The sequence below is a fragment of the Centroberyx affinis genome, unplaced genomic scaffold (assembly GCF_046629955.1).
Source record: "Centroberyx affinis isolate AG114_WGS23_722 - 3 ecotype Tasmania unplaced genomic scaffold, CSIRO-AGI_Caff_v1 ptg002676l_1, whole genome shotgun sequence".
Lineage (NCBI taxonomy): Eukaryota > Metazoa > Chordata > Actinopteri > Beryciformes > Berycidae > Centroberyx > Centroberyx affinis.
In genome coordinates this window covers 22,985-49,203 of record NW_027280860.1, presented here as the reverse complement: position 1 = coordinate 49,203, position 26,219 = coordinate 22,985, and the positions used below count along the sequence as shown (strand labels likewise).

General features: G+C 43.8%; 2 protein-coding genes across 3 annotated transcripts in view; one reads left to right on the top strand and one right to left on the bottom strand.

Moving 5' to 3' along the window:
• The first annotated feature begins 1,243 nt into the window (after nt 1–1,243).
• On the top strand, nt 1,244–3,437 carry aanat1 (arylalkylamine N-acetyltransferase 1). Its single transcript, XM_071535204.1, has 3 exons — nt 1,244–1,572; nt 2,202–2,356; nt 3,132–3,437. The coding sequence occupies exons 1-3, from the start codon at nt 1,425–1,427 to the stop codon at nt 3,435–3,437; spliced, it is 609 nt and encodes a 202-aa protein (XP_071391305.1). The 5' UTR covers nt 1,244–1,424.
• Nucleotides 3,438–4,548: 1,111 nt separating this feature from the next.
• Nucleotides 4,549–26,219, bottom strand: part of LOC139657385 (inactive rhomboid protein 2-like) — a 35,920-nt gene continuing 14,249 nt past the window's right edge. For both annotated transcript variants that reach the window (XM_071535194.1, XM_071535195.1), the window contains 16 exons: nt 25,175–25,326; nt 24,737–24,920; nt 22,704–22,925; nt 22,039–22,167; nt 21,056–21,162; nt 20,220–20,438; nt 19,262–19,373; nt 18,587–18,661; nt 17,793–17,954; nt 17,082–17,167; nt 16,587–16,650; nt 16,296–16,390; nt 16,029–16,104; nt 15,824–15,924; nt 15,000–15,153; nt 4,549–7,451 (listed from right to left, as the gene is read on the bottom strand). In XM_071535194.1, the coding sequence (XP_071391295.1) occupies nt 7,020–7,451; nt 15,000–15,153; nt 15,824–15,924; nt 16,029–16,104; nt 16,296–16,390; nt 16,587–16,650; nt 17,082–17,167; nt 17,793–17,954; nt 18,587–18,661; nt 19,262–19,373; nt 20,220–20,438; nt 21,056–21,162; nt 22,039–22,167; nt 22,704–22,925; nt 24,737–24,920; nt 25,175–25,326 (2,370 nt within the window). In that variant the 3' untranslated portion in view covers nt 4,549–7,019. The remainder of the gene's footprint in view (nt 7,452–14,999; nt 15,154–15,823; nt 15,925–16,028; nt 16,105–16,295; nt 16,391–16,586; nt 16,651–17,081; nt 17,168–17,792; nt 17,955–18,586; nt 18,662–19,261; nt 19,374–20,219; nt 20,439–21,055; nt 21,163–22,038; nt 22,168–22,703; nt 22,926–24,736; nt 24,921–25,174; nt 25,327–26,219) is intronic.

The window sequence follows — 26,219 nt, the reverse complement described above, 5'->3', positions numbered from 1 at the left end:
ATACTTTAGATAAAAGGTCTATTTCTAACTAAAAGCACCTGAACGCAATTCGGAAGTAGGAGTTTACGAGCAGCACTTGAAGGGGTTTTTATTTTCGGATCAATTTCTGCGTGTTGTTGGAAAAATGAATGCGCATCTCACAACCAAAACATAACATAGGCCTAACTGCTAAATGAGAGTTGATGAATGAGAGAGACAGCCATGCGATTGAAACAGTAGCCTACTGTCTGATTAGCCAGCCAAATAGGCCTAATTGATTAATTAAGGGTATGAACCCAGCCTGAATCAAATCGCACTGGTCTAATCTTACCTCGCATAAACCATTTTGTCAAATCTAATTTGTCTAACCTTAATGATAGGATACCAACTTGAAAGATTTCAAACGATGGATTTTTTTTATGGGATCATTTTCCTTCGATTTCGTTTTGTTGAGAAAATCAATTTAGCGTTTATTCCAAATCCAAATTACACATAAGCAAATTACAGTCATGTAAACTTAACTGTTACCCGCTCAAATGACCAACTCTGTTTAAATTGTCATTTCAAAAAAGTGGATTGCATCTTGTCCGACAGATTCAGAAACCGAGTTAGAGGATTGTCTATAAACCAAAATGACCCGTTGAAATCCTTAATAGAGCGTATTTAACAGTTAAGGGAGTGATCAACAAACTCCCACCTACCCTGTAATCCTCTTATACAGATCTGGAAAATAATAAATAAAGCGTGGAAAAAACGTGAACTCGACTTAAAGGGACAATGGACACTCAGTGGAAAGTTTCCCTCAGATAAGTCACATGAAGAGTGGTAAGTAGCGTAGATGGACCAGTTAGGCAACAGCAGTTTAATAGCACGAAATCTTCTGTGTGACAGCGTTAACTGACATTGACATGAATGGTTGACCAGTGGGAATAGGCAGTATTTGGCTATATCTATTCTTAATCACTTAATTAAACCCTTAACTTATTCGATCTAGGCGTGTGACTTGATTGAAAACTGTTGATTCTGGAGTCAATGCTGGTTAACCGGTATGAAAAGCCTAACACATGATGTGTAAAATCCGAGTCTGCTGCGCGTCTGACGGTGGCACGACGAGGATAATTCTCAACACAAGGACGAATATCCCTCTTGACCCCGAGTAAATATGTTTATTGTTCAACCTATTCACCGAGAATGGAGGATTTGGTCATCCAGCCTGCTTCGGGATTATGACCGACCGCCCCCGTAAGCACCGCGGGTATAAATACCCAAGGTGCGCCACTCCAAACTCAGTCTTTACGCACCGCCTTTTTACGCGCGGATCGAGCTTTTTTGGAGAGGCAGCGCGCTCTCGCCTAGACAAACAGAGACGCCCGTTCAAAATAAGCGAGTGAAAGCGAGTACTCTCCGGATCACCTCAAAACTCGTGGGAGAAAAGCCAGGATAGCATGTCGGTGGTGAGCGCCTTGCCGTTCTTGAGGCCGCTCCACATGCGCTCTCCGGTGGCGCGCGGGCGCAGACACACGCTGCCGGCCAGCGAGTTCCGCTCCCTCAGCCCGGAGGATGCCATCAGCGTGTTTGAGATTGAGAGAGAAGGTAAGCACATTAGATTTTTTTTTATATACATCTATGTCTCATTTACTGAACTTATATATTACTTGCTGTTGTTTCTCTTCTTTACTCGGCTTGGAAAGTTGTTCTCCGCACTGTTTTACAGTTTAAATAGAGTTTTTAAAAGGAAAGAGGCAAGGGAGTTCAGTCATTCAGTCTCCTGCAACATCAGACTCAGTTCTAGCATTCATATCAAGGTGATAAACGTCATAAAAAACCTCCAGTCGGTGGTCATGAGAGGGCAAAACACATGTAAACAAAAGCTTACGTTTTCAGAAAAGCATGGATTTATGCCTTATTTCATCATAAGACAATATCCTTCATATTAATTACTGATGTTTACTATTTGTGTCAGCCTAAATAGATGAGTAAACTCTTTTACCCAATTAAAAAAGAAGGTAAACTGAGTCCAGGTGGATTTACCCTCCACTCACTGCATGCCTGTTAATCATTCCACATGTTCTGAATCTGAATCTGAATGTTCCATATATCTGCTAGTCTTTAGAAATACATATGGGTAACTTTCTACTCTCTTCCCTGCCATCCCAGCTTCATATTGTGTCTCTGTGTTGTTTTAACACTGTAAGTAAACCCTTCCTCCTCCTCCGCCACAGCGTTCATCTCGGTGTCTGGAGAGTGTCCCCTCCACCTGGACGAGGTGCGTCACTTCCTCACCCTCTGCCCCGAGCTGTCCCTTGGCTGGTTCGAGGAGGGACGCCTGGTGGCTTTCATCATCGGCTCACTGTGGGACCAGGAGAGGCTTACCTTGGTGAGACACCTGGACGGAGATTTACCTCTGTGCGAGACGAAGGTTCACGGCAGCTTAGCATGGAGAGATACTAGAAAGAGTTTGCGGCATGTTTGTGGTTGAGAGTCTGATGGTGAGGATAGGTTTTGATGCAGATTATACTCACCTATCAGCTAAATTACCATTGGAAATAGAGAGGATGGTGGGATCAAGGTATGTCCACCTACCGTCAGCACCATGGCCACTTCTTCATCTATCACTATAGGAGTGGTTCTGATGAGTTTACTGCATTTGAAAGATGTGGAGCAAGAAATTCAGGATATTTGCCTCTGGGTTTCTTGAAATATTGCTGATTTTTAAAAAGCCAATCATCGTTCTGGTCATTTTTTGAGTGTTCTTGAGGCAGAGCCAAACCTAGAAATGATCCAAACAATGGATAGACATCTAATGAGATTTCAACAGCCGCATTTGCTGAGGAAAGTGTACCTTAAAGCTACAAAAGGCAAGATTTTGATGTAAAAATACACCTGTCTAATCAGTTTTAATCACATTAAAGTGAGGCTGCAATCTCATCTAATTGAGACTCTAGATTTGTCCTATTTGGTCAAATGAAATTCTCGTGTCAGGTGTGTACATTTCTCTACCCATAGGATGCATCAGAACTTCAGAGCAAAATCCAAACTGTCTCGCAGACTAGCGCTCCGTCCAGAGAAAGCTGGACTCACCAACATTAGATCTTTACCTCTCTTGTCCCTGGTTGGTAAACTGTCCCTCTCTCTCTCTCTCTCGCCCCCAGGATGCCCTGACCCTGCACAAGCCCCACGGCACCACGGTCCACATCCACGTCCTGGCGGTGCACCGGACCTTCCGGCAGCAGGGGAAAGGCTCCATCCTGATGTGGCGCTACCTGCAGTACCTCCGCTGCCTGCCCTACGTGCGCCGCGCCGTGCTCATGTGCGAGGACTTCCTGGTGTCCTTCTACCAGAAGTCGGGCTTCAAGGTGCAGGGCCCCAGCGAGATCACGGTGGGGCCCCTCGCCTTCATCGAGATGTTCTACAACGTCAGAGGCCACGCCTTCATGCGCCGGAACAGCGGCTGTTGAGGACGGGAGGGGCCGTGCCGGGACTGTGGGTCGGCCCTGTCGGCGGCAGTGGGACCCCCCCCCCCCCCCCGCCCCCCAGATGGAGGATAAGGGGGGCGTGCGAGCAGCTCCGTTGTGTCTGTCACTGTGACACTGCTGCTGTAGGCAGTGAGGTGTGTGTTGTGTCTGATGCGTGAGAGTGTGTGTGTGTTGCAGAGGGCGGATGATCCTTGCAAGACAAGAGTCGCCTCTGCCAAACACACTCCCATCTGCCAAGAGCAACCGTTTGGAGGAGTGTGGTGAAACAAAACACCATAGTTACTGAATGAAATGATCTTTAGTGTAAAATGAGTAGCATAGAAAACATTAGAGCATGAGAAGTTCCTGAAAAGAATGTAATGACTTATTTGTTGTAATTTCAGTTTTTATTTTGTGTTTTGTATGAAACTTTCATTTGTTTTTCCATTTTATTTTTCTATGAATGCGGGACATTTTGAAGGAAAATGAAATAGCACATTGTGGTGAAAATATTAGATGATATCGTTACACCCATCATTTATCATAATCTTACTGTTCAATTTACATTTTCCATCATACTATTATATAGAAATATGCCAAAGTAAACGGTAAACCTTTACTATGACTGTGACTGTAGAATGAAACTATCTACACAGGAGGGATATGAGCAAACTATGCTGTGTGTCAACTTGTAAAGTTAACCTCTACTTTGACCTGTCTATCTCCATTAGCGGCTATGAGTTGTAAACATCTCAGGATTTACTGAAGCGTCTGTTTACAGCTCCACAATGCCTGTGCAAGCATTGTAAACATCATGAGAGTGTGTCAAAGAGCAGTTCATAGGCCATCATGTAGAATTGAATTGATTTGATGATCGACAATATGTATTTGCATCTCTTAAAGTTTATCCCTCCTTGAGGGATAAACCTCCTAGTTATTTGTCGCCTTCTCCCATGTAGACGATCACCACCTCTGCCTCCATAAGTCTTGAATCAAGACATTTTTTTTTTTTATAATGTTTTGTTCTGAAAAAAAATTAAATAAAGGTTTTTATTTTCTAGCATGTCTGCTTTTATGCCTTTTCATTCACAATCTATCATAAAAACTCATTTTAAAAAGGTACTGAAGTTGTAATGCCAGTTTTGAGCCTTAACAGTGTTCAGTGTGTCATTTGGTAAGTGACCAGCATGAAATTAAACTTCTCAATCACACACACATTATTATTATTACTAGATTGACATTTATTTTGACGTGATTGCTTTTACATACAAATATTTCATGTATATCATATAAAAACGGAAGCCACACAGAACAGTACTTTGACCATGGCCTGAAATTCATTTCAAACTTTCCCTTGTTATCCCAATAAATAGAAAAGGTGAATTCATTTGGTCCCAATGCAAACGCAGCGGTATACCTGCTGCATACAGTAATGATTGAGGGCACGGGCTGTTGTGGTTCAAATCAAAGACTCGTATTCACATGCTCACATTTCCAAAGGCACTGTACAGAAATTTCCTAAGAAGAGGTGGGTGTCACTGTTAACATTTCACCCACTTGTGAGGATGGATTCCTAATGTTTGAAACAAACGACCAAATGACAATCTAAATACAATGGTGTTTAAATAAAACTTTTTTAAAAGCGTCCTGCTGTCCAACATGTAGCCCAGCCTCTACGTTTTCTTCACTCACCTGTGTCATCAACAACACCGGTCAACCAGTGAGTGACTAAGCGAAACCCCCACAGACTAAGTCACATAATCCACCACGCAGTAATCAACTTTGCTTTCTTAGCAGCTGGGGTCAACACATGCCACAATCCTTGGTTGTAACACAACAACAAACCGGATCCAGGAAACTTTTTGCACCTGGGATCCACATTGAGAAACTGTTCACCCTGGGAGTCAGACATAGAACAGGAAAACATATTGCTACTCTTGTCGTGAAGGGAGGGACCCACCGGAGAACCAGTGATCCATTTTGGGTCAAGACCCCCTAACTTGAGCAACCAGCTGCCAGGTAAAGGCAAAAGAGCAATATGTTCACAACAGGATTGTGATGGCAACAGTGCTGTTGAAAAAAAATCCTCTAGCTTGCATTGACTTTAGCGAGGTGAGCAGAAACAAGTGTATATCGTAAGAGATAGAGCCTCGTATACAGTATTTCACAAACATTTTTAGGCTCAGGTAAAACATAAGTGACATTTTGTGAATCTATGACCATTTCGACAAGGCACAGACACCACATTGATATTTGCTTTCAAACAAAGTCAAACGTACAGTACAAAAACAAACTTGATACTTGATATAACAAAAATGCCCGTTTAGTGAATTACTCCTGGAATAACTCAATATGCTGTTTTAATAAAGTCATTTCAGAGAAGTAAATCTACAAAATAGTTTAGGCACAACTGTGATATGTGACAAATATGACCGATACAAATGTTATAATAATAGTCCTTGATTGAAAACCTGTGTTTGGGGCAGTGACATACAGAAAATTAAGATTTAACACTCCTATCTGTGAAATGACTGTGGAACATAACATGCATATAAGCAGCTTGTGAAATTGCTTTGGTAGGTCAGAAATGTATTCAATATAATTCTATTATTTAATCACAAGCAGTATTCAAAAGTACCATGATGCAACTTGGTATAATGGCATAGTTTTTTTTAAGGCAGCTGTTGGTTTTAGATAGAACTCTTGCCTTAGTTGACCATTTTTCTTTGTCAAGTAGATATTTCACTCTACTTTTTCCAGCCGCACAGCTAATACTTGGAACTCATTTCACACTTTCAGCATAACATTTAACTGCTCATATTGACATGCCGAGTACATACATATAAAAGAGTGAATATAAAAAAACAGCTTCTAAATGTGACCGCACTTCATGAGTTAAAATACTGAGATGCTCCGGAACCCAATGAGAGCTTTTGTAGTGTTGAATCCAGTGTTGCAGAAAACAAAAAGGGGCAAATAGGAGGCATCTGTCATCAGATTATGAGTTGCATGATGACCCGTTGGTTTCTATGGCATCAATCTTCCTTGTCAACTTCACCTTTCATCTTTCCTGGCAGGCGTTCATAGACTTCAAGTGAAAAGTAATTTTAAGCCAGGGGGGCCAAAGCCTTGAAACTTCTTCAAGGTGTTTGGCTTCTTATTAATGATGCGACTTTTCATAGACTCAAGAGCCCAGACGGTCTCTCACTTTGAATCCCTTTTCCTTTAGGTCCTTCCAGCGCCTTGCACTTTTTCCCTCCAGAGCACCTCTTCCTGCCCTCTGATTCTGAGGGTCTTTTAGCCCATTAGCAAATTAACACGCTAGGTAGTGCCAGACTAGGTTGAGGATTAAAAAGGTTGAGTAAAGTTTTACGGAAGTAAGCAAATCAGCAGGCTGACAAGGAAGTGATGTGATTCCATTGGCGTGGACTCTGGTCAATTCCTTTGATGTTTGAATAATTAAAACAACATGTTTGCCACGTTCTTAAAAGGCCATGGAGTTGACCTGGAAATCACTGACCTAGTCGCTTGCTAAAAGCTAGTGGATCACCAGCAAGTAAGGTAGAGCCATCCAAGGCTTCATGGTTAGTGCACCACATGGCCAATGTCGTGGTCTATGTCGTACTTCTCGCAGAACTTGTTTGTGAAGGGCAAGCAGGTGAGGTGCTCCAGCCAGTGCCAGTTAATGGGGTAGATGTAAAACCAGACCATGAGGGAGGAGAACAGCCCTAGGTAGACCAACAGCGAGAGGCCGATGAGGACGCGTTTCCGGTACTTGTCGAAAGTCCCGAAGGTGACGTAGGGCAGGAAGGCAAAGGAGAGCAGCAGGCCGCTGAGGAAGCCGAAGATGTGGGCGATGTTGTCGATCCACGGCAGCAGGCCGCACAGGAAGAGGAAGAGGACGATGCCCAGCAGCTTGTAAAAGGCCTTCCACGGCTTCTCCAGCATCTGCCAGCCCTGGAACAGCTCCACAAACAGGCAAGCGAGGAGGCCGAACTGAGACCCTGCTGGACCCACCTGGAGCAAGAGGGAGAGAACAACACAAGGGTTATAGACGGTCCCAGTATTCAACGGGACAGAGGCAGTCGCTCCGGTTTTAGTCCAGTGAGGAGCTGGACTCACCCACCTACAAGTGGGTGAGTGGGTCTGTACCCACCAGCCAAACTGTGTAGGCAGAAGACTATGACTGAGCACTAGACACGTCCATGACTAGCATTAGGCATATCAGAGGGGTACTGGGGGTAAAATGCACACATCCTGCTTACTGCCGACACAGGGCTTTTGGGTGACCTTTACATTGTCAGCATCGTCGCTTGTTTATGCATTTGTCTGAAATCACATCATAGTCCACTCGCATCCTGAACAGTGGATACCAACTCCTCCCATCAGGTAGATGATACAGTGTCATGCAGGTTGAACAGATGGTGTAAGAACTCTTTTGTTCTCGTCCGTTCCCTTTTGTTCCCTGCACATTGCCATAGCAGAAATAGTGTGCATCATCATTACTGTCTTTGGTGGAAAGGGGGATTTAGCAAAATGGATTGAAAGTGTTTGAAATCGTGACATTTGTGGGTAGCAGTGAAATGGATCTGTGGGTTCGAATGCAAATGCCAGAGAGGCCAATTAATTTATTGATTTCCCGTCAGCAGACTTGGAGCTTGGCCATGATGGCATCAAAATTGATCCGAATTTTATCTGCAAAAATATCCTCTAATCCTTTTTTCTGTTTATTTGAATGATTTATTGGTGATCACATTTGCGTGTTGACTAAATATAGTACTGAATGAATCCACACACAGAATTAATCTGATTAGTAAATCTTGGCAACATGTTTACAAGACAGTATCTTAAGTAACAATTATTTAACCTGACTCATAGTGACCATTATTAGAAGACCTAATCCCAAGCCAGGGAAATGTTACTGAAGGTTAATACATGGACGGAGGGTATCTAGCTCTGTTCATGATATCAGGGGGTGAAGCACACAGTCATTGCATTGTTGATTAAATTGTTTGGGGAAATCTTTTGACTGTCCCTTGACAATTCTGTAGCAATCATGTAACTTGATGAAGCTCAGATGTGGTACGAACAAACAAACAAAAAAAACTGGTGTCTTGGTTTTATGGTTTCTAGTTTTGGGGAAGTTGTTCATGCTGACAAAATGCAGACTGAACTGCCCAAGACCGTGGGAACAGCAGATGTAACCCTTCTTGAACTGAGCATCATTCCCCTTGAGCTTCTCTGAACTTACTTTCTTTAGTTATAGATCTAGTTCTGTGGCGGCACTACCAGCCTCGGGTCAGACACTAAAGGTCAGCAGATTAGAATGACGTCAGTGCTGAGTTGGGAGGCTTGGCCCGGTGAGAGGCAGATGGCTAATCTGTCAAGACATTAAACTCCCAAGAACAAGGAAAGGGGGTGGAACCAGATGGACCCGAGGAACAGCACTCCACCTACACGCCCCTGACACGCAGGTGGACACGTTCCTGACACGCTCTCCTAGATGGTGTTTGGATCAAGGACATGACAACGGCACGCTACGGTCTGTCACCGTCGTCTGAGATGGAAGAAGTCAGAACTTTAGGCAGGGGCCAGTAAGAACGAATGTGAGGTGTAGTTTATGAATTCAGTTGAGAAAATGAGAAAAATTTTGTAATCACTACAATCTTAAATGATGTAGAAAGACAGAGAAACAAAAACCAAGAGGCTTGCCAGTGAAAGGATGGGTATAATCTAGTTGGGACCTTGTGGGAACCGAAGTCACACAATACCAGGTGCTTCAATTAACACCAGCGCAGCTTCTTGTCAGTTCACGTTCCCAACCAATGCATTCCCAAAACAGGCCGACTGGGATGACGCCTCTTCATTCTAATTCCTCCTGGCAAAGTGACACATGTCTAATCTGCAAACACTTACACTTCCAGGTGACCAGTTTCACAGCTAGTAAAAGCCTTGTAAAACACGTCTTGTTAATACAGATTTAAATATCTGATCATGAAGGATCCAATTATAGCACTGAAAACCTTTTGCGTCTTGCCTGGCTGTACTTATTTGAATTTGTGTCTGCATTAACTTTTTCCTGTTTAATGATATGCATATTGTGGCTGGACTGCACCCGGGTGATGTAGGATTATGACTACAACGAGCGCCTGACAAACCCCTAATCAGATGTGAAAGATCTAATAGAGCTGCAAGCGACATCTAATTTTGTGGCATGCAAGTGTCAAGTGTAACCAGGTCTCTGACCTTGAGTGCAAGTGATTTCATTAGAAGCATTAAATATGTCCATAAAGGTGCCCTCTTTATATTTCCTAGTTTAACTTTATTTTTAGTTAACCTTTCTTACAACTGTGTCTAGCAAGGAGACATTTGCCAAATCACATTCCACCCAAAGCTTGAGATTTATGACTTATTGGTAAATTATTTGAAATGTTAACATTGGCGATTTTCCCTTCTATTCATCAGGGGGAGTGACATAGCTAAATGCGGTCAAAAATGACCCATGATTGCTTTATTCAAATTATGGTGCAATCAGAACAAAATCAACATCCTCATTACTGATTTAAAATTTTCACCTACACTGAATAGCTTTTCAGAATCTTGGTAAAGAAAAAAAAAGTCTTGCTCATTAGGTCTCTCACTCTAAATTAAGAAAAAATAAAATGGAAACATTTAAATTCAACAGACAGCATTAAGTAGTGACACTTAAATCCTTGATGCTTGATCCTACAGCACTGTTACTGGAAAGGTCTTTTTCAATGAGTAAATGAAACGCTGAACTTTATGAATATTAAGTGCTCAATGTTGAGTTTCAGTTGCGGTCTTCTCTCAGCAGAGCCTTAGGAAGAGAAACCGCATCGCTGATTGCTTCATTTCCACCCTCCTTTAGATCTACTATACGCGCAAAGGCATTGTTATTGTTCCAGTCACAGCTGATGCTTTAGTCATTTATTCCCAAACCATAGGGGTCTCCTTAACTCAACGGTAAAGGGATAATCCGCTTAAACTGCCTCTTTAAGTGGCTTGACCACCCTGTGTTGTGCCTCACATGTGCTTCCCCTGGTTATTCCTGGTGTGTGAAAGCCTGCGAAGCAGTCGGTGCTAAGGAGAGCGGTAAGGGTGGGATTTCTGGCTCTCACGTCAAGTGCGTCACGCTGGCAGGAAGACAGATGAGAGGAGAGCCAGCTCGCGTCACGCCACACAAATGACAGATGGGAGCAATTGGGATTACCTTATATAGGGGGTATACGCAAATATGGGCTGGGGATGTGGCTGGAGTTTATATCGGAGTTGATAGGATTAAGACTTGAACTACTATATCAAGAAGTAAAAAGGCCCTTGAATTTCTCATAAATGATTTGTGAGAAAATCTTAAAGTGGTTTAACGTTTTTGTGCGTTCATAAGAATGCGTAAACTCAGGAGCATCATCAAACAAGTCTAGTCGACGCAATAATTGCCTTCATTAAAATAAATGGAATCCCATTAAGTACTGTGTCAATGGCCTTTGTTAACCCACACAATGGCATTAGGCTAATCTCTTAAAGAGGAAAGTGGGCCCTGCAGAGGCACACTGAGGCGAAATGATGTGCCAATAAAAAACTAGGTAATCCAGACTCTGTGTTCTTTTTTTCACTGGGCTATTTGCTCAGCTCAAGGTGTCGGGCGCAAGTTATTTGTTATTATACTTGGGATTTGAGAACATTACACTCCCTCTTTTCCCCTCGGTGTCCTTGGTAAAAATACACACGCTGCATTCAGTTGAATTCTGCAGCAACACTGGAGGAGTGACATGAATCTGAACCTGATAAAAGCGATAAAATCACATCCTGTTAGCAACAGAGGTCTAATATGAGTCACTCACAGAGGGAAGCTCTGCTTGAGCTGGAGGGGGGAGAGATCAGCATCTCCTTGTGATGGCTTTTGAGAGCGTTTACAAACGCGCTCTGACATCACTTAGCCTACGTAGCTGTAGTTGACTCAGCAGCCATCCATTCTCTCTCTCTCTTTCTCACACGCATGTGCACACACATGCGCACGCACACACACACACACACACACTTAATCTCGTTTCCCAAGAGGATTGTTACAACTTTCCATCAGCACATCCCACCAGAGATAACGGAGTGGATTAACTAAGGTAACAATGCCCAGATAGCACACATCAAGCCAAGCCCAAGGGGTATGAAGATGAGGAAGTATGTGTATGTGTGTGTGTGTGTGTGTGTGTGTGTGTGTGTGTCTGAGTGTCTGGCCAAAGTGTCTCAATCCATCTGTATCCAAAAAAACATCTCAGTGTGCAACTTTCACTTCTTTGCCCAAAATTAGGGTCGACCCCCAAGTATCAATTTTTTCTTTGTAACTACTTCAGTAACACTGGGAAATAACCCCTACTGTAAGGACCAGTCCATTTCTTTTATTCATGTTCCACTATAACTACTTTAACTGTTTTACATTATAGAGTCATTAGCTCCAGTCAGGCAATCAACGACGTGCTGACATTTCCCATTAAAGTGGTAATATGCAAGGTCTTTTTTTGTTTTTTTTGTTTTTTTGATGCCATCTTTGGCTCTAAGTGCTTATCGCGGTGGTGTTTCTGCACTGCTCTTCCCAGAGATCACCTGTCAATCAAACAGTGTGTCCAGTACTGTGACGTCTTTTTCCTTGATGCAGTTTGAGTTTCTGTAGGTGGCACTCTTTTCTTTCTCTGTTCAGCCATGGTGGCTATCACTGATCATGCTAACTACCCAGTTCTTCTTCTATTTATTCCAGACAAACCCCTGTTGTTGCTGCCGTAAACGTAAAGCTTATCACTTCCTGTGCGGCAGAGGATTTTTCCCAGGAAAGACCTACCAGACACCGGGTGTTTAGAACAGCAAATGTAAAAGCTTTCATGAACTCGGTATAGGTTGAATAGAGATAGAGTGGTAAAATAGACATATATTTACAGAAAATATCACAAATTCTGACTTTAAAAGCAGCTGTATTTATGGGACTCGGACTTAATATTTAGTGGGTCGGTATGGGCTTTTCACAGTATTTTCCATTGCACATTGTTCTATTTCTACCTGGGATTGGTGTAGTATAGACTCTAATTCAGATCAGCATTGTGGGGAACGTGTGTTTCAATTACAGAAAGCCATTGAGTCCAGTTCTTGAGGTACTACTTTACACTTATAGATACGAAAACTACACTGGGTGGACAAAGGGTTAGGGTTTCTGCTGTCCAGTTTCTCCAACGACTTGCGCAGTTAACAACTTGGGATGGGGTGAGGTGGTGAGGCGGAAGTGGGTGGCAGGGTAGTGGGACCTTTCCCCTCCAGACGGGGCAGTCAGGTCTGGTCCAATAATCCCTAGCAGGAGCTACCTTCCTCCAGTAAGCCGAGCTGAGCCACTGACTGGAAGCCGCGAAGAAAGTAACTACGGTTACACTGGAATTGTCTAAATGTTGTTTTTTTTTAATTGTTTGGGGGTTTTTTTAACATCATTTTTTAGCATCATGGGAGGTTAAGGCTGCCTTCCACTAGACCAGATTCTGCGGCTATGAGGACTAGCACAAGTGAAGGGCTGGCTGTGGACGCCTGTACTGGGAAGAAAACACTAGATCACAGTTCTATTTGACTAACCTCGGTCCTTTGGCTGGGACAGCAGCTTTGGCTCTAATTAGTTCAAGGAATCTTAAAGCTTAAAATTTTGCAACCTTAATCAATCAAACTTCAGTATGCTGCACATTTTGTTTGTGCCAATCGCATCACATTTAAAGACAATTTGTGAGGATAAAGGAAGGATAAGGATAAATTGGACAACGGGAGCACAGGCCCATGCCTCACCCCTCTCTCTCTCTCTCTCTCACCAGCTTACACCCCAGACACCTGACCAGCTCAGTGGAGATCAGCACTTCATGGTGGAGATCAGCAAGGCGTGTGTGTGTGTGTGTGTGTTTAAGTGCTGAAGGAATGAGAAACAATTCAGCCCACTCTAATTGGCAACCCCAACAAAAGCTATTGCAGCCGAAACATGCTGGTTTTTAATATTAAATCTTTGTAAATTGTTCTTAAAGAGCAGATGAGTTTTTTCTTTCTTTATGTTGTTTTGATTTGAGCTGCAAGGTTGCGTCACATTTTTTGCAGAACATTTAGAAAACACCAAGAATGTGGGATGATAAGCACGTTTGTATGTTTGTGAATGAGGCTGCGTGTGTGTGTTTGTGTGTGTGCATGCACAAAATGAGGCCCAATAATTTCCACAATACGGTAAATATGGATGGAATTGTGGAATTGATGTTTAACAAAAGAATCCATAATTGTTTATAAAAACCCAAAAATCAGATTCCAGAAAAAATAAAAACAAAATTTAGCCGCAAGCGGCGATTGCGGGGTCCAAGCACAATTTGATAAGACAGACAGATAGACAAAACATTACAGAAGGTAGAAAGACACACAAAACTGACATGTTGTGAAGATGGGACATGCAGTCTAACACCGGCTTTTGTGTTGGCCCGTGACTTCTGTCAAGTTAATCTTTTCATTGCAACCACATTGTTGGAGTTGTTCACAACGGCCAGACTTTCTATTATTTGTCCTTGATGACTAATGACTTTGGAAAGGAAAAATCTGGATTTGAACCCCCAACCTTCCACATGAAAGGCTGATGCTCTACCTACTGAGCCAAAGGACTATTACAGGTTTAGTGAGGAGAAACTAACTAAAGGGAGAAGTAGTGTGATACTGCAGCCTATGATTGACAAATTGACAGTGCTAATCACTTTATAGAACATTGTAGTGCTCTCCATTAACGAATAAAGTCACATGGGCCAGAAAACTGCTGCTGCACTGCTCTCTATGGGTTGAAAGGTCTGGCCACACCCCAATCAGTGATGCCACTCAGGTATTTTGCCATTGACAGATGATGGCAAACACCTGCTTTGAGTTTTCTGCACTGTGTGATTTAGTGTTGATTTACTTTTTATGAAACTTCTAAATGGTTAAATCTCAGGTCTAAATGGACCTGATAGTGTGATAGGTCACAGGTGCTTGTCCAAACCAAAGAATCTAGGAACACAAAAATGTTCAGTCTACGACACACGGTTCAGAAGTTGTTGGCCAAAACGTAAAGTTGCTTGTTATAGCGCCACCATCTGGCCAATGTGCATGGGCTGCCTTGCCTGAGTAGTGGTGGGCCATAGGAGCCCACCTGCCAAATATGGCTACTGTAGGACTTACGGTTTCTGAGCTGCAGACACTTTTAGCGAGAAAAAGAAAGAAAGAAAGAAAGAAAGAAAGAAGCAGAATAATTCCAGCAAATACAATAGGGTTCCAGCACTACGTGCTTGGACCCCTAAAAATAAATAAATAAATGATTGATTAGAAATAAAACAGATTGTATAGGGCCTAATAAAGTCAAAGCTCACGACCTTTATGCATACACCTGCTGTATCTGTACACATTTTTGTGTGTGGTTATGTCTGTGTGCGTGCGTGCATGCGTTCCTTTCCTTCAGTTAACCTGTGTGTGTGTGTGTGTGTGTGTGTTTGTTCATGTATGCATGCGTCAGTGTAAACAACCCACCTCAGCTCTGTAGGGCAGGAACAGGGCGGAGGCCAGGTTTCCGGTGATGCCACTGAGGATGTAAATGATGGAGATGCGGACCCAACCTGCCAGCTTCTCCAGGTCCCTCAGTATGGTCATCTGGAACACCACCGACACCAGGCAGTGCAGCAGCCTACGCACACGCACACACACACACACACACACACACACACACAGGAGAGACAATAGTCAGTGGATGAGGCATCTGTACACTATGCTACTATTGTAACCCCTTCATAAAATCAAATATGTATACGCACAGGCACACGTACACATTTGCATTTTTTTCATTAAGCTCTCTTGGCTTGGTTTGTTTATTTGTTTTACAGGTAGACCCGAGGGGTTTCCCATGTGCTTGGCATTAGCACTAAGTATTCATGTGAGTGAACGGCTCACAAGCAGCGAGGCCTCATTTAGAAATATTTTGTTAGGTTTATAAAATCCTGAAGGATGCTGACATGCTGGGACCCGATTTCTTCAGTAATCACTCGTGGCAAATGTTTGAAACAGCTCACTGACTCAGTCTAATAGGCTTAATGTACTGTCACCGTATATTAAAAATTCTTTCCACCTAATTTATCATTTAAAAAGTTATTCCTGGCTACATCTATACTTGAATGCCCGATTAAACTGGAGCAACCCATTTAAAGCTATCAGAAAAATGCTGGGGATGTTTAAACTGTGCCAAATCAGAAAGCAGACACAAACTAAATTGATAGTACCGTATACATTTGTCCTAAAATGTTTACTTTAAATAATAGAAAGTATATCTTTGTCTGAGGATGATGTTGTGGGGAGCGTACCCAGCGTGGAGGAAGAGGGAGAGCCAGAGCCGGTAGAACTGGTCAGGAATGTCGGGGTTGAGGAAGGGCAGCAGGCCACACACATCATCCAGACAGTGGACCTGGACGAGAGGAATTTATGAGTTCAGAAAGATACTGACACACACACACACACACACACACACACAGGCATGCACACACACACACACACACGCACGCACACTACCTGTGAGCAGAGCGTGGCCTCCTCATGGAAGTACCCATGCATGAAGGTGCAATACTCTCTGGTGGTGATCTCACATCTACAGGAGGGACAAGGAAAATGCAGTTCACCATACTGAGCCATACATAAGCATGTACAGCCTTTCCTGCATCTACACTGCAGGATTCTATAAACATTTTCTCTAGAGGATCTAGAGTAAAAAGTGGGACATGCAGTATATCACAGTCACATCTGTAGCTCCCATAGCCAATACACAGCAGTGTTTCTCACCTGCCCTTGGTTCCTATGCAGCAAGGCCGTCCCTTGATTTTACAGTCCATGTGCCTGTAGCCTGTCTGGTTCCAGTTTTGAGGAAAAGTACACACCTGCAGGAAGACAGATAATGAGGGATAAAGCAGGCGTACGCTGAAAATATTTGCTCATTTTTCCTTTCCTAGACCTCCAACACAGAGGGTGACTGAGGAAAATGTGCGTGGAGAAATTGATTTTCTTTTATTAAAATAAAGAATTGGACCATAGCCTGTTAATTAAATTTCCAAATTAGTAGCAGCGTTCCCTCACCGGCCACTGGGTGATGTCATCAGGCCATGTGTGAGGCTCTGCAGAGGCGGGCTCTTCACACGTTCTGGTCCCAGCATGCAACACGGGAGACAAAGGAACATAAGCTCATGAATGAGTGACTGATGTTTACTTCATCAACAAGATTTCACCCAAGTTGACAAGCCAGTGTGGGCAATTAATTCACTTTTAAATCCCTAATAAGCACTTTTAAAACAATAATACACTAATAGGCACTAATAAGACTTGTCTCTTGACAGTGTTTTATATGTCATTTGGTACAGAAATTACATACACATCCTTGCCATGAACATTCAATTGGCTGAGGATGGAGTACAAAAACATATCGCTTGATGGCAAAAGGCTTTTGCCAACCAAGATGGCCGTATAGTAGTGTAATGGAATATTAAGCAGAGGCAGTAATGCAACACTATACAGAATAATGTAATGTAAATCTATAACTGAAGGACTGGAGTACGACTGAAACAGAGCCAGTACCTGGGGTCCTGGTGGCAGACGGAGCCAGAGGATCTGACGATGTCCACGTTCTCATTGTTCCATTTCATAAAGGTGGCCAGCGTCTCCTACACACACACACATACACACACACACACACAGTCATGAAGGAATGGCAAAATAAGCAGAACAGTAATCCATGTATATATTCGGGGATAAATGGTATTCCATTTCTTAAAAGATAGCCAGCATCTTCTAAACTCATAACAATATACAGCATGTGCATCAGTGTGTAGATATACCTTGATGTATCATTAAGCAGGACATTGCACTCTACAATGATGAAGGTGTGTGTGCCCATAGAAAGGGTAATTGAAAGCCTTTAAAGGGAGAGTATGTAAAGAATGTGTGTTGGTGAACAGTTGTGAATAAGATTATATGCTTTAAACACTCACGTGCAAGCATGTGTTTGAGTGCGTGTGTGTGTATGTTTATGCCTATATCTTTGCATGCATGTGTAGCCTGCATCTGTGGCTGTAGGCGTGTTCAAGTCCATAATGTTTATCTTTTGTACTTGGAACTCATTCTGGAAGGCGCTCCACTCCACGCTACCAGTACTGTGTCACTGTGGTAGGTATTTCTTTTCATTTCCACTTTTCCAATTGCGATTCGTTGTGTGTGTGTTTGATGAGCAGCTTGTATAAAATAGGAAGCTAATCTACTAAGCCTCGGGGTAGGGAGTGAACTACACACGGAGCAGTCGGAGCGGAGGGTCTGCACGCATCCGGAGTTGTCGTTCTGAACGCAGCAGCCGGACTCTCTCTCCAGGTCCTTGGCCCTCTGGATCAGGCTGACTATCTGTCGGTCCTGGCGGATGCAAGGCGAGAACTTGGCCCCCAGGTGGATCAGGTCATCCTGAAAAGGGGGAGGACAGTCAATGAAACGGTAAACCTGGCAACCCACACGTCTTGGTAAAAAAAGAGGAACCGAGAAGCCGGCCTTACATCGATGTGGTTGCGGTTTTGTTTTTCGGTTTCAAGTTTTTGTGTGTTCCTGCTATATGTGTGTGTGTGTGTAAAACTGCTATAAAAGGACAAATGACGGCGTGACATTTTCCGGGAAGTAGCTTTAACTGTAACTCATGAAGAGTCAGCAATATAGCAGTGAGGGCCGAGGGGAAGTTCCCAGCTTAGCGAGTAAGTGTGACCAATCTCAGTAAGTACAGTAAGTGAATAAGTGAGAAAGTCACTGGGTGGAATTTCTGAGCAAGTGACCTTAACTAATGAAGGTTTAATCCTGGAAAAGGCCATGAGATCTCTTGCGTCTTCAAACAGCTATGATAGATTCTTGAATTAGAGCTTTGATCAGGCTCAAAAACTGAACTTGTGTATGGGAATCCCAAATACGGTCTAAATCGGTGATCTAGGTTTTTAGGGACTTGGACTCAGGCATTGAATCAAACCTCTGATGTGAATGGCCATCTGGTTAGATCAGCAACAAGCCACAGTCTCATAGAGCAGCTCAACTGACACTCCTAACAGACTCACAGAGCTAGGACCAATCCAGAAGTTCTGCTGCTGGGTGTACTTCACGCTCTCATAGATGCCTTTGTTCTTCAGCACCTACAGAGGGCGACAGAGAGACACAGTTGGCAGTGGAACAGCCAAACAAATAATAACAAATAATATATAATATGTCAAAAGTACCAACAGATAGTGAAGGAGACACCAGCTCCAAAAAATTAAACAACTTTTGTCTTTTAAGTGCAACTTTTTGTTTATTGCGCTAGGTTCTTCAGGATAAAAAAATGTAATTTCAAGATGGTGTCAAAATTTAATATGCGCCATACTCAGTAATAGAAGAACAGCATGTCTGCACTGAGCAGGTCTTTAAGTGCATCCAAACAGAATTAAGTAGATTCTACTTCTCGGCTCCCTTTGTATTTATCAAGTTTCCAAGATCCATTTCACAAAAAGCAATCAGAAGCCACTTTGGCACTGCAGATAAAAGGGATGTTTATATTCATTTGGTGTACCGTGAAATGCAACCAAGAGTGTCAAAGAAGAAAATTTGAATAAAACCTCAATATTTCAAAAATGCAGATGATTCTACCCTCAAGAACAGAGCTATTTTGCAAGTAAGGGTCTTTAATGGGCTTTACTTTCATGCAAGCAATAATTTTCAAATCTCATTTTGGAATGAAACTCAAAAGTTTCACTCACCAGTTCAGAAGTAGAGTGCTGGGCAAACCCCACAGGGGCAAAGCCATAGGTGCAGCAGGCCAGCAGGGTGATGACTATATGGACAAAGGTGATCCAGTAGGTGAAGTAGGGCCTGAGAAACACAGCAGAGAACTTCAGTGTAAAACAAGTAAAACCCATGTTTGGTCCTTACATTCGGTCAGTCCAGGTATCAAATGCAAAGACCATGGTACAGAGAAAAAAATGTGTTATTGATCCGTGATGTATATATGATGAGTTTTTATCTAAAGCTGCGATTTGCTGCTGTTTTAATGTACTGTTTCTGTGTCATTGGTGCTAGCGGCCAAATTCCCTGCCGATTCCCGGATTGCGAGATGGAAGAACGCTTATGGAGAAACGGAAACTCTGAATGCCAATGTAAAGCCAGGGGAACAGAGCATAGCAGTATACTTAATGCGTTACACTCTTACAGACAAGCTATGCCGGTGATTAATGGAGGCAGCGGGGTGGCCTGCCGCCGAGAGAGACTGCATCGTAATTGAAATGTCACCAGTTCATTCCTCGCAATTGCTAATGGGTCGCTCCCCGTTGAGCGGGACATTGCATCCCCTACCTGCTCCTGGCCGCCGCTGCGCTCTGACCTTTCTGGGTGAACGTGTACAAGTGTGTGTGCCTCAGAGGGGACATGTGAAGAAACCAATTCCTATTTACATTGTGTGCAGCACGGCGATCGGGGGGCTCTAAAGCAAAGTGACCCGAGAGTCTGCGGGTTTTCACTCCAGCCAATCACTACGGCAGCTGATTTCATTGATTTGTTCCCCCTCTCTGGCTTAGGCGTGTTAATCAGTGAAATCAGTCACTGTAGTGATTGGCTGGAATGAAAACCGGCAGGCTCTCGGCCCTCCACGGCCCTCCACTAATTAATTTGAGCGTGTGTGTGTGTGTGTATAATCCCCGTGCGCCTCTATTCGTTCCCCACCTGTGGCTGTGGAAGTCGTCCAGCTGCTTCTGCACGTTGCTGCTGAGGCTGCGTCGGTAGTGGCGGTTCAGCCACTTGCCCACGACGCCCATGCCGTACTGGCGCTTATGCTTGTCGAAGGCGAAGTGCTTAACCTGGGAGGCGATGCGACGGCCCCGGCGGGGATGGCCCTTCTCGGGCGCCGCCGTCGGAGTCCGGGGTGTTCGAGACACGTCCTTTCTGGGGGGAGGGAGGAAGATGGGATAGAGGAGGGGGGAGGCAAGAGGAATAGGAGAGAGAGAGGGGGAAAAAGAAGGGAAGGAGGCAGATAGAGGGAATAAGAGGAAGAAAAAAAGTGAAGGTGAACAAATGAACATGGCATAAACATGAAACAGGTTAGGGACAAATAAATAAATAGGACCAGAAAACGATAAAAAAAAAAAAAAGTTACTATCAGAGACTGAAAACAAAGCATGACAGATAGATCCAGGAGTTAAAGTCAGCTTGTTTATGTTTCCCTCTTTGTCTCTGGGTTGTTACAGTCTCCATCCAAAGGTTCTACTGGCATCAAACAGCTAAGCCTCATAACTATCTGGCAGACCCAAAACCCTGTAGCTAAAAACGTTTTGGATTATGTTTCTTGGCTCCAAAATTTTGTTCCAAGGGGCAAAATTTGGATGCCAAGAAACATAATCCAAAACTATACAAGTGACAAGATTATGATGACTGAATACTCTAGCAACATTGAGAACTATGGGGGGGGGGGGTCAGTGAATTCAGTTTGATGGCAACAGGCACACATCTACTCAGCTCTCTCCATCTTCAAAGCTATTCTCTTTGGTTGTGTGTTTACTCACAGGCTCGGGAAGTGCTGCTCTGGCTCGCAGGGGGCAAAAGCAGCTGACATGGGGGGCGACTCGAACACATCATCGGCCATGGAGTACAACTCCTCATGGGCATCCAGCTGGAAGAGAGGCGGCGGTGGAGATGGACGAGGAAGAGGAAAAGAAGGGGAGAACAGTACAGTTAGCATAGGGCATTGAGTTAGCATTGAGTATTATCTGCAAAAATCCCAAAAATCATCATCTCTTTTCTTAACACAAAGACATCCATCTCTATTAGTCCTCAATTCACAACAGTCTCCCAAAAATAAATCACCCCTGCCAACACTACACAATTCATTGCCTTCCTTTATCCTTTTCCCCATCCACCTCCTCCATCGCTCTTTCCCCCTCAACTTTCCCTCTCTTCCTCTCAGTCGTTTCCCCCTGCTGCTCCACATATCAGGGACAGAGAACACAGAGTATTACAGAGTTAGAGCAGAGAAAGAACCCAAAATAGCTGCCTGACATTTACTGATCATTACCTATCTATTCATCTGCATGAGTTATGGAGAGGAAGAAAGTGAGTAAGAGTGAAAGAGAAAGAGCTATCACTGTGGCTTGGCCTACTCACTATCACAGATAATGGGGAGATATGGAAAAACATATACAGGCAAAAAAAACCAAATCATATAGCAATTTGACAGACTTGCAAACGCAAATAGATTTTGCATTCTTTCAAAATGCAATGTGACTCCGGCTGGGGTGCAGAGGGGAGGTGAGGTGATAAGGACTGTGAGAGGTCAATAAAGATCGCAGGAGTGAGGAAGTGATAGATGACACGAGGATAGAGAGGTTATCTGCTGACCTGGCTGTAGAGGAGCGTCTCAGCATAAATTACAAAGCAAAGAGAAGGGATAGAAGGGGGAAAATGTAGCCAAAAAGAATCAGCGCAAAAGAGAGAAATCGCTGCCTAGGCAGGAACGGAGGGGACAGAGAGAGAGAGCGCGGCTGCTGACCTTGCTGAAGAAGAGCGACTCGGACGTGTCCGCCGAGTCCACGGTGTCTTCGTCCATCCAGCTGGGCCTGGCGAAGCTCCTCCTGGGGAAACTGCGGCCTGTCTGGGAGCCCACCAAGCCGCTGTGACCCTGGATCACAAACGCACACACACACACACAGGGACATTACAAATGTTTCTTACAGCAGTTCTGTCCTGCTTTTAAGTTAAATACATTAAAAGGAAAAGAGTACACGTATGTTACATATGTACACAGAGGTTAGCTAAACATTCACACAAACGCAGACAAACCAAACTAAGTTGGAGCGCTTCCATGATTCAAACATATTATTCCTTCCTGGTTTGCTAATGTTGTTTTTCACCTCGTAAAGGGGAAAACACAGTCTGGTTTCCCCTATTGTTGGGCTTGCTGTAGAGAAAAAAAAACAGCTGAAAAACACCATTGAGTGCAATGAATGTGTGGAAAACACATTCAGGTATATTCCTGTAAAGTGACCCATTGTAAAATTCCCTTATATTCCCCAGACAATTTTTCAAATTCCCTGACTTCCCCTTTCTGGAATACACTTCTCAAAAAAGATCCCCGACACACACACACACACACACACACACACACACACACACACACACACACACTGAGAGAGCTCCACCCGACACTCCACCCACCCGCAGCAGGTTGGACGCGGCTCGGATGCTCATGCGGGCGACGGACTCCCTCTTGCGTCGGGGGAAGCGGCTGTAGCCGGAGCGCTGGCTGGTGAAGGAGCAGAGGGAGGTGACCCCCGGGGTGACCGGCGCCCCCTGGGCGGCGTGCGGCGTCCTGGGCGGGCGGCCGTCCATGTCGTCCGGGTAACGGAAGGCTCGTCCCCGCGCCAGGGGGTCCACGATCTACGGGAGGCAAGAGATTTCATTATGCTCAAACTGAAGAAAAACAACATGACAACAATGTTAACTTCAGCATTAACTCGGTTATCTTCTTCAAAGCAACTGTTGTAATCACTACATCTTACATGCAACCGTCCTCGCTATGTCTCACTGCCACTTCACCTCCAAGAGGAAAATTTCACAGGCAGTGAACAGAAGAGAAGAAAGAAAACATCAGTCACTCAGCACAACTTCACACTGATGAGAGACAGATGACAACTCTACTCTAAGCCCTGCTGAGATGACGACACTGACACATCTACAGAGGCATGCTTGACGTGTGTGTGTGTGTGTGTGTGTGTGCAAGGTGTGAGAAGAAGAAAATAATTAGTTAGTTGTGAATTCTTACCAGTGGCCCTCCAGAGTACAACAGCAGACAGATACAGAGAGAGAAATGCAGAAGGTGAAAGTAAGGCAACGCAAGACGAAGGAGAGGAGGAAAACAGAAAATATAGCAAGATGGGAAAATATTTTCTATCTCCCCAGACAGAGAGAAAAAAAAAGCAGAGAGAGAGAGGGAGAGAGAGAGAGAGAGAGAGAGAGCGGCACAGAGGACAAAACGGCGGGTAGAGCTGTGTGCCGAGGAGTGAAGGGAGTGACTTTATTCAGCTGGGGCGCAGATGCTCCACTTCTGCCACCATGCCACCCTCTGCATTATTCATGCCAGACAGAGATTTCACTCTGTCGCAGCAGACTTCCTCACAACCTCCATCTCCTTATTCTTTCCTTTTATTTCTCTCCTTCCCTAGAAGTCTCTCAATGTCATGAAGTGGCATGCGGGGAAACAAGAGAAAGTTTCGGTGGTTGTGGAACAGAGTGGAATGTGACAAAACAGGACTGCGGTGCCATGTTTTGGGTAAAAGGACATATGAAATGACTGACCGATACTGAAGCTATTGTCGTCACAAAGTTAGATTCAAGCTCTAAAGTGTTTGTTCAAATGTTTATATGCATACATGCTGCATGGAATGGGGACTGCATATTGAGGGATTGATTTGTTTACAGGTTGTGTTACATATCCCATGTTGTTAAGACTTTGTTCTTATATTGGCAGATTAAATCTCAAGATCTGAGACCGTAATAATGATGCACCATGAGCTTCTTTCATGCAGTGATACCTTGGTCATTGAATGTTGGTTAAAGGTCGTCTAAATGGCAGAAGTCAACAAATATCTTTGGTATCTTCTCATGTGAGATTTAATCTAATTCTAGTCTAAATGACAGCAGTCTAGGCAGCCTAGATTGGCTATCTTTTGAGATATGCGACATTACATGAGCATGACCACACATTTTATTGATAACTATTTGGGTCAGTTTTCGATTTTTGTTTGGCCATATGTTAATACAATACATTGTCCACAATCACCCGATTGAGGAAGCCACATATGTTATGTATGCTAAAGTCAATGTGGGGAAAAAGGTCCATGTGCACATTAACTGATCATTGTTTCAGCACATGTACATCTTACTATGCACAGGTGACAATCTGGATATTTCATGGTTAATATGAGTAGAAATTGCTACTCACTGTGGTGCAAGGCTCTCTCAGTCAATTGACCAGGACATGCAGTGCGTCTTATCTAACGTGTTTCTTTCTGCCGTCTGTGCAACTTCTGTTTCCATGGTAAAAATATTTTGGTCTATTTTTGCATACAGGAATATTTTGGAATCAAGATACGAAGACGCTTATAAACAGCTTATGCTGAATAAAACCTTAATCGGGATATGAACTATTAGCTGGATTACTGTGTGTAGGTGATAGCAGGACAGCATACCTTGGGCATCTTGTGTGTGGCTGGTGAGTCCAGGCCCTGGTCTATGCTGGTGGCCATCTCAGGCTCTCTGTACTGGGGCTTGAGCTTGCCGTAGCGCTGGCTGCAGTGGCGCAGGCTCTTCCTCTGCCATGCCTGCTGCTTGGTCTCGCAGTCTTCCCCCACCCCGAACCACTGGGCCGTACCCCTTGGAGAGAGAGGAGAGGCAGATGCTTTCGGGTCAATAAATTCATGGGACCAGAGAGACCATCTGACATGAGAGATTAACATTGGGAATTTATTTTAGCAGCGGATAAAGTGATATAGACTGATAAATACAAGCACTTGATGTAAAGTCTACCCTCAAATCATCTCAGCACACACAAACACACAAATACTTACACACAGATACACATACATGCATGAACAAAAACAGACACACAAAACTGCACTCAATCTTACCTGCGGATGCTCTGTGAGAGTGAAGTTTGTCTCCCAAACTTTGCCCTCCTATCCCGGGCGGAGAAGCTCCCGTCCCCGGCTCCGCTGACGCTCTCCGTCACGGGACTGGCCGCCTGCCCGCTCACACTTTTCTTCAGAGATGGACGGAGCGGCTGAGCAGAGGAGAAAAGAAGTCAATGTAGTATACAGTAATTACAGGAACTTGTTGTACGGTAGCTTGGCAACGCAACCGTAGGACTATTACAGGCATCTAGAGGCAGAGGCTGACGCAGAATCGGAAAAAAGAAATGACTTTATAATTATAAGACTATTACAGTAATTTATCGGGTTATGCTAGGGAGAATAAGCAGAATAAAAAAGGATTAATTATTGCAGGACCCTCGGAAACTCGGAAATGAACACAAAGGCTTGGCAGAACATAACAGAAGAAATTACTATGCAATTATAAGACTAGCAAATTAACTAATTAGGTAATTACTGTAATAGCTACAGAACTCCAGGTCAATGGTAAGACTCTTTAAAACCCAGTAACAAATGACAGTACTATTCAGATGATGTATACATTTAACATTGACATGATTGTGTTCAGTCAATATTTTCAACAACAGCGGGTGTTGCTGAAAGGACAATTCAAAGCAACACCTCTCCTTGTCCCAGCTCCCTTACACACCTGCTTGTACATGTGGTTTATTGTGACCTGCAGGCTAAGGAATCATTGCCAGTTGTCTTATTCCATTATGCAAGGTGCAGTGGTTCCACTGAGAGTCCATTATCTGAGCCTGCAGTGACTCTGCAGTCGGTGGGGCTAATTGCCTTGTCATTCTGAGAGTTAATGGGGCTCTAAGCGAGCTCTAAGTGAGCCATATGTTCAGACTGTGGTTAAGCCAGTAGAGGGTACAGGGGGTACTGTGACTGCCTGCCCGCCACCATGGGGGCTTTAGCGGGGGAAAATCCACCCTAAAATTCACATATAGAAATTTTGTGCACATGAGTCTCTCACCAAGCTTGACAGAAGAGAGCAACATTAATCTGTGATATCATCAAG

Bases quoted from the DNA above. Each gene is read 5' to 3' on its own strand.
- aanat1 (XM_071535204.1), top strand. From the start codon at position 1,425: ATGTCGGTGGTGAGCGCCTTGCCGTTCTTGAGGCCGCTCCACATGCGC. The intron at 1,573-2,201 runs GTAAGCACATTA...CCTCCGCCACAG, and splicing joins GTTTGAGATTGAGAGAGAAG to CGTTCATCTCGGTGTCTGGA. The intron at 2,357-3,131 runs GTGAGACACCTG...TCTCGCCCCCAG, and splicing joins ACCAGGAGAGGCTTACCTTG to GATGCCCTGACCCTGCACAA.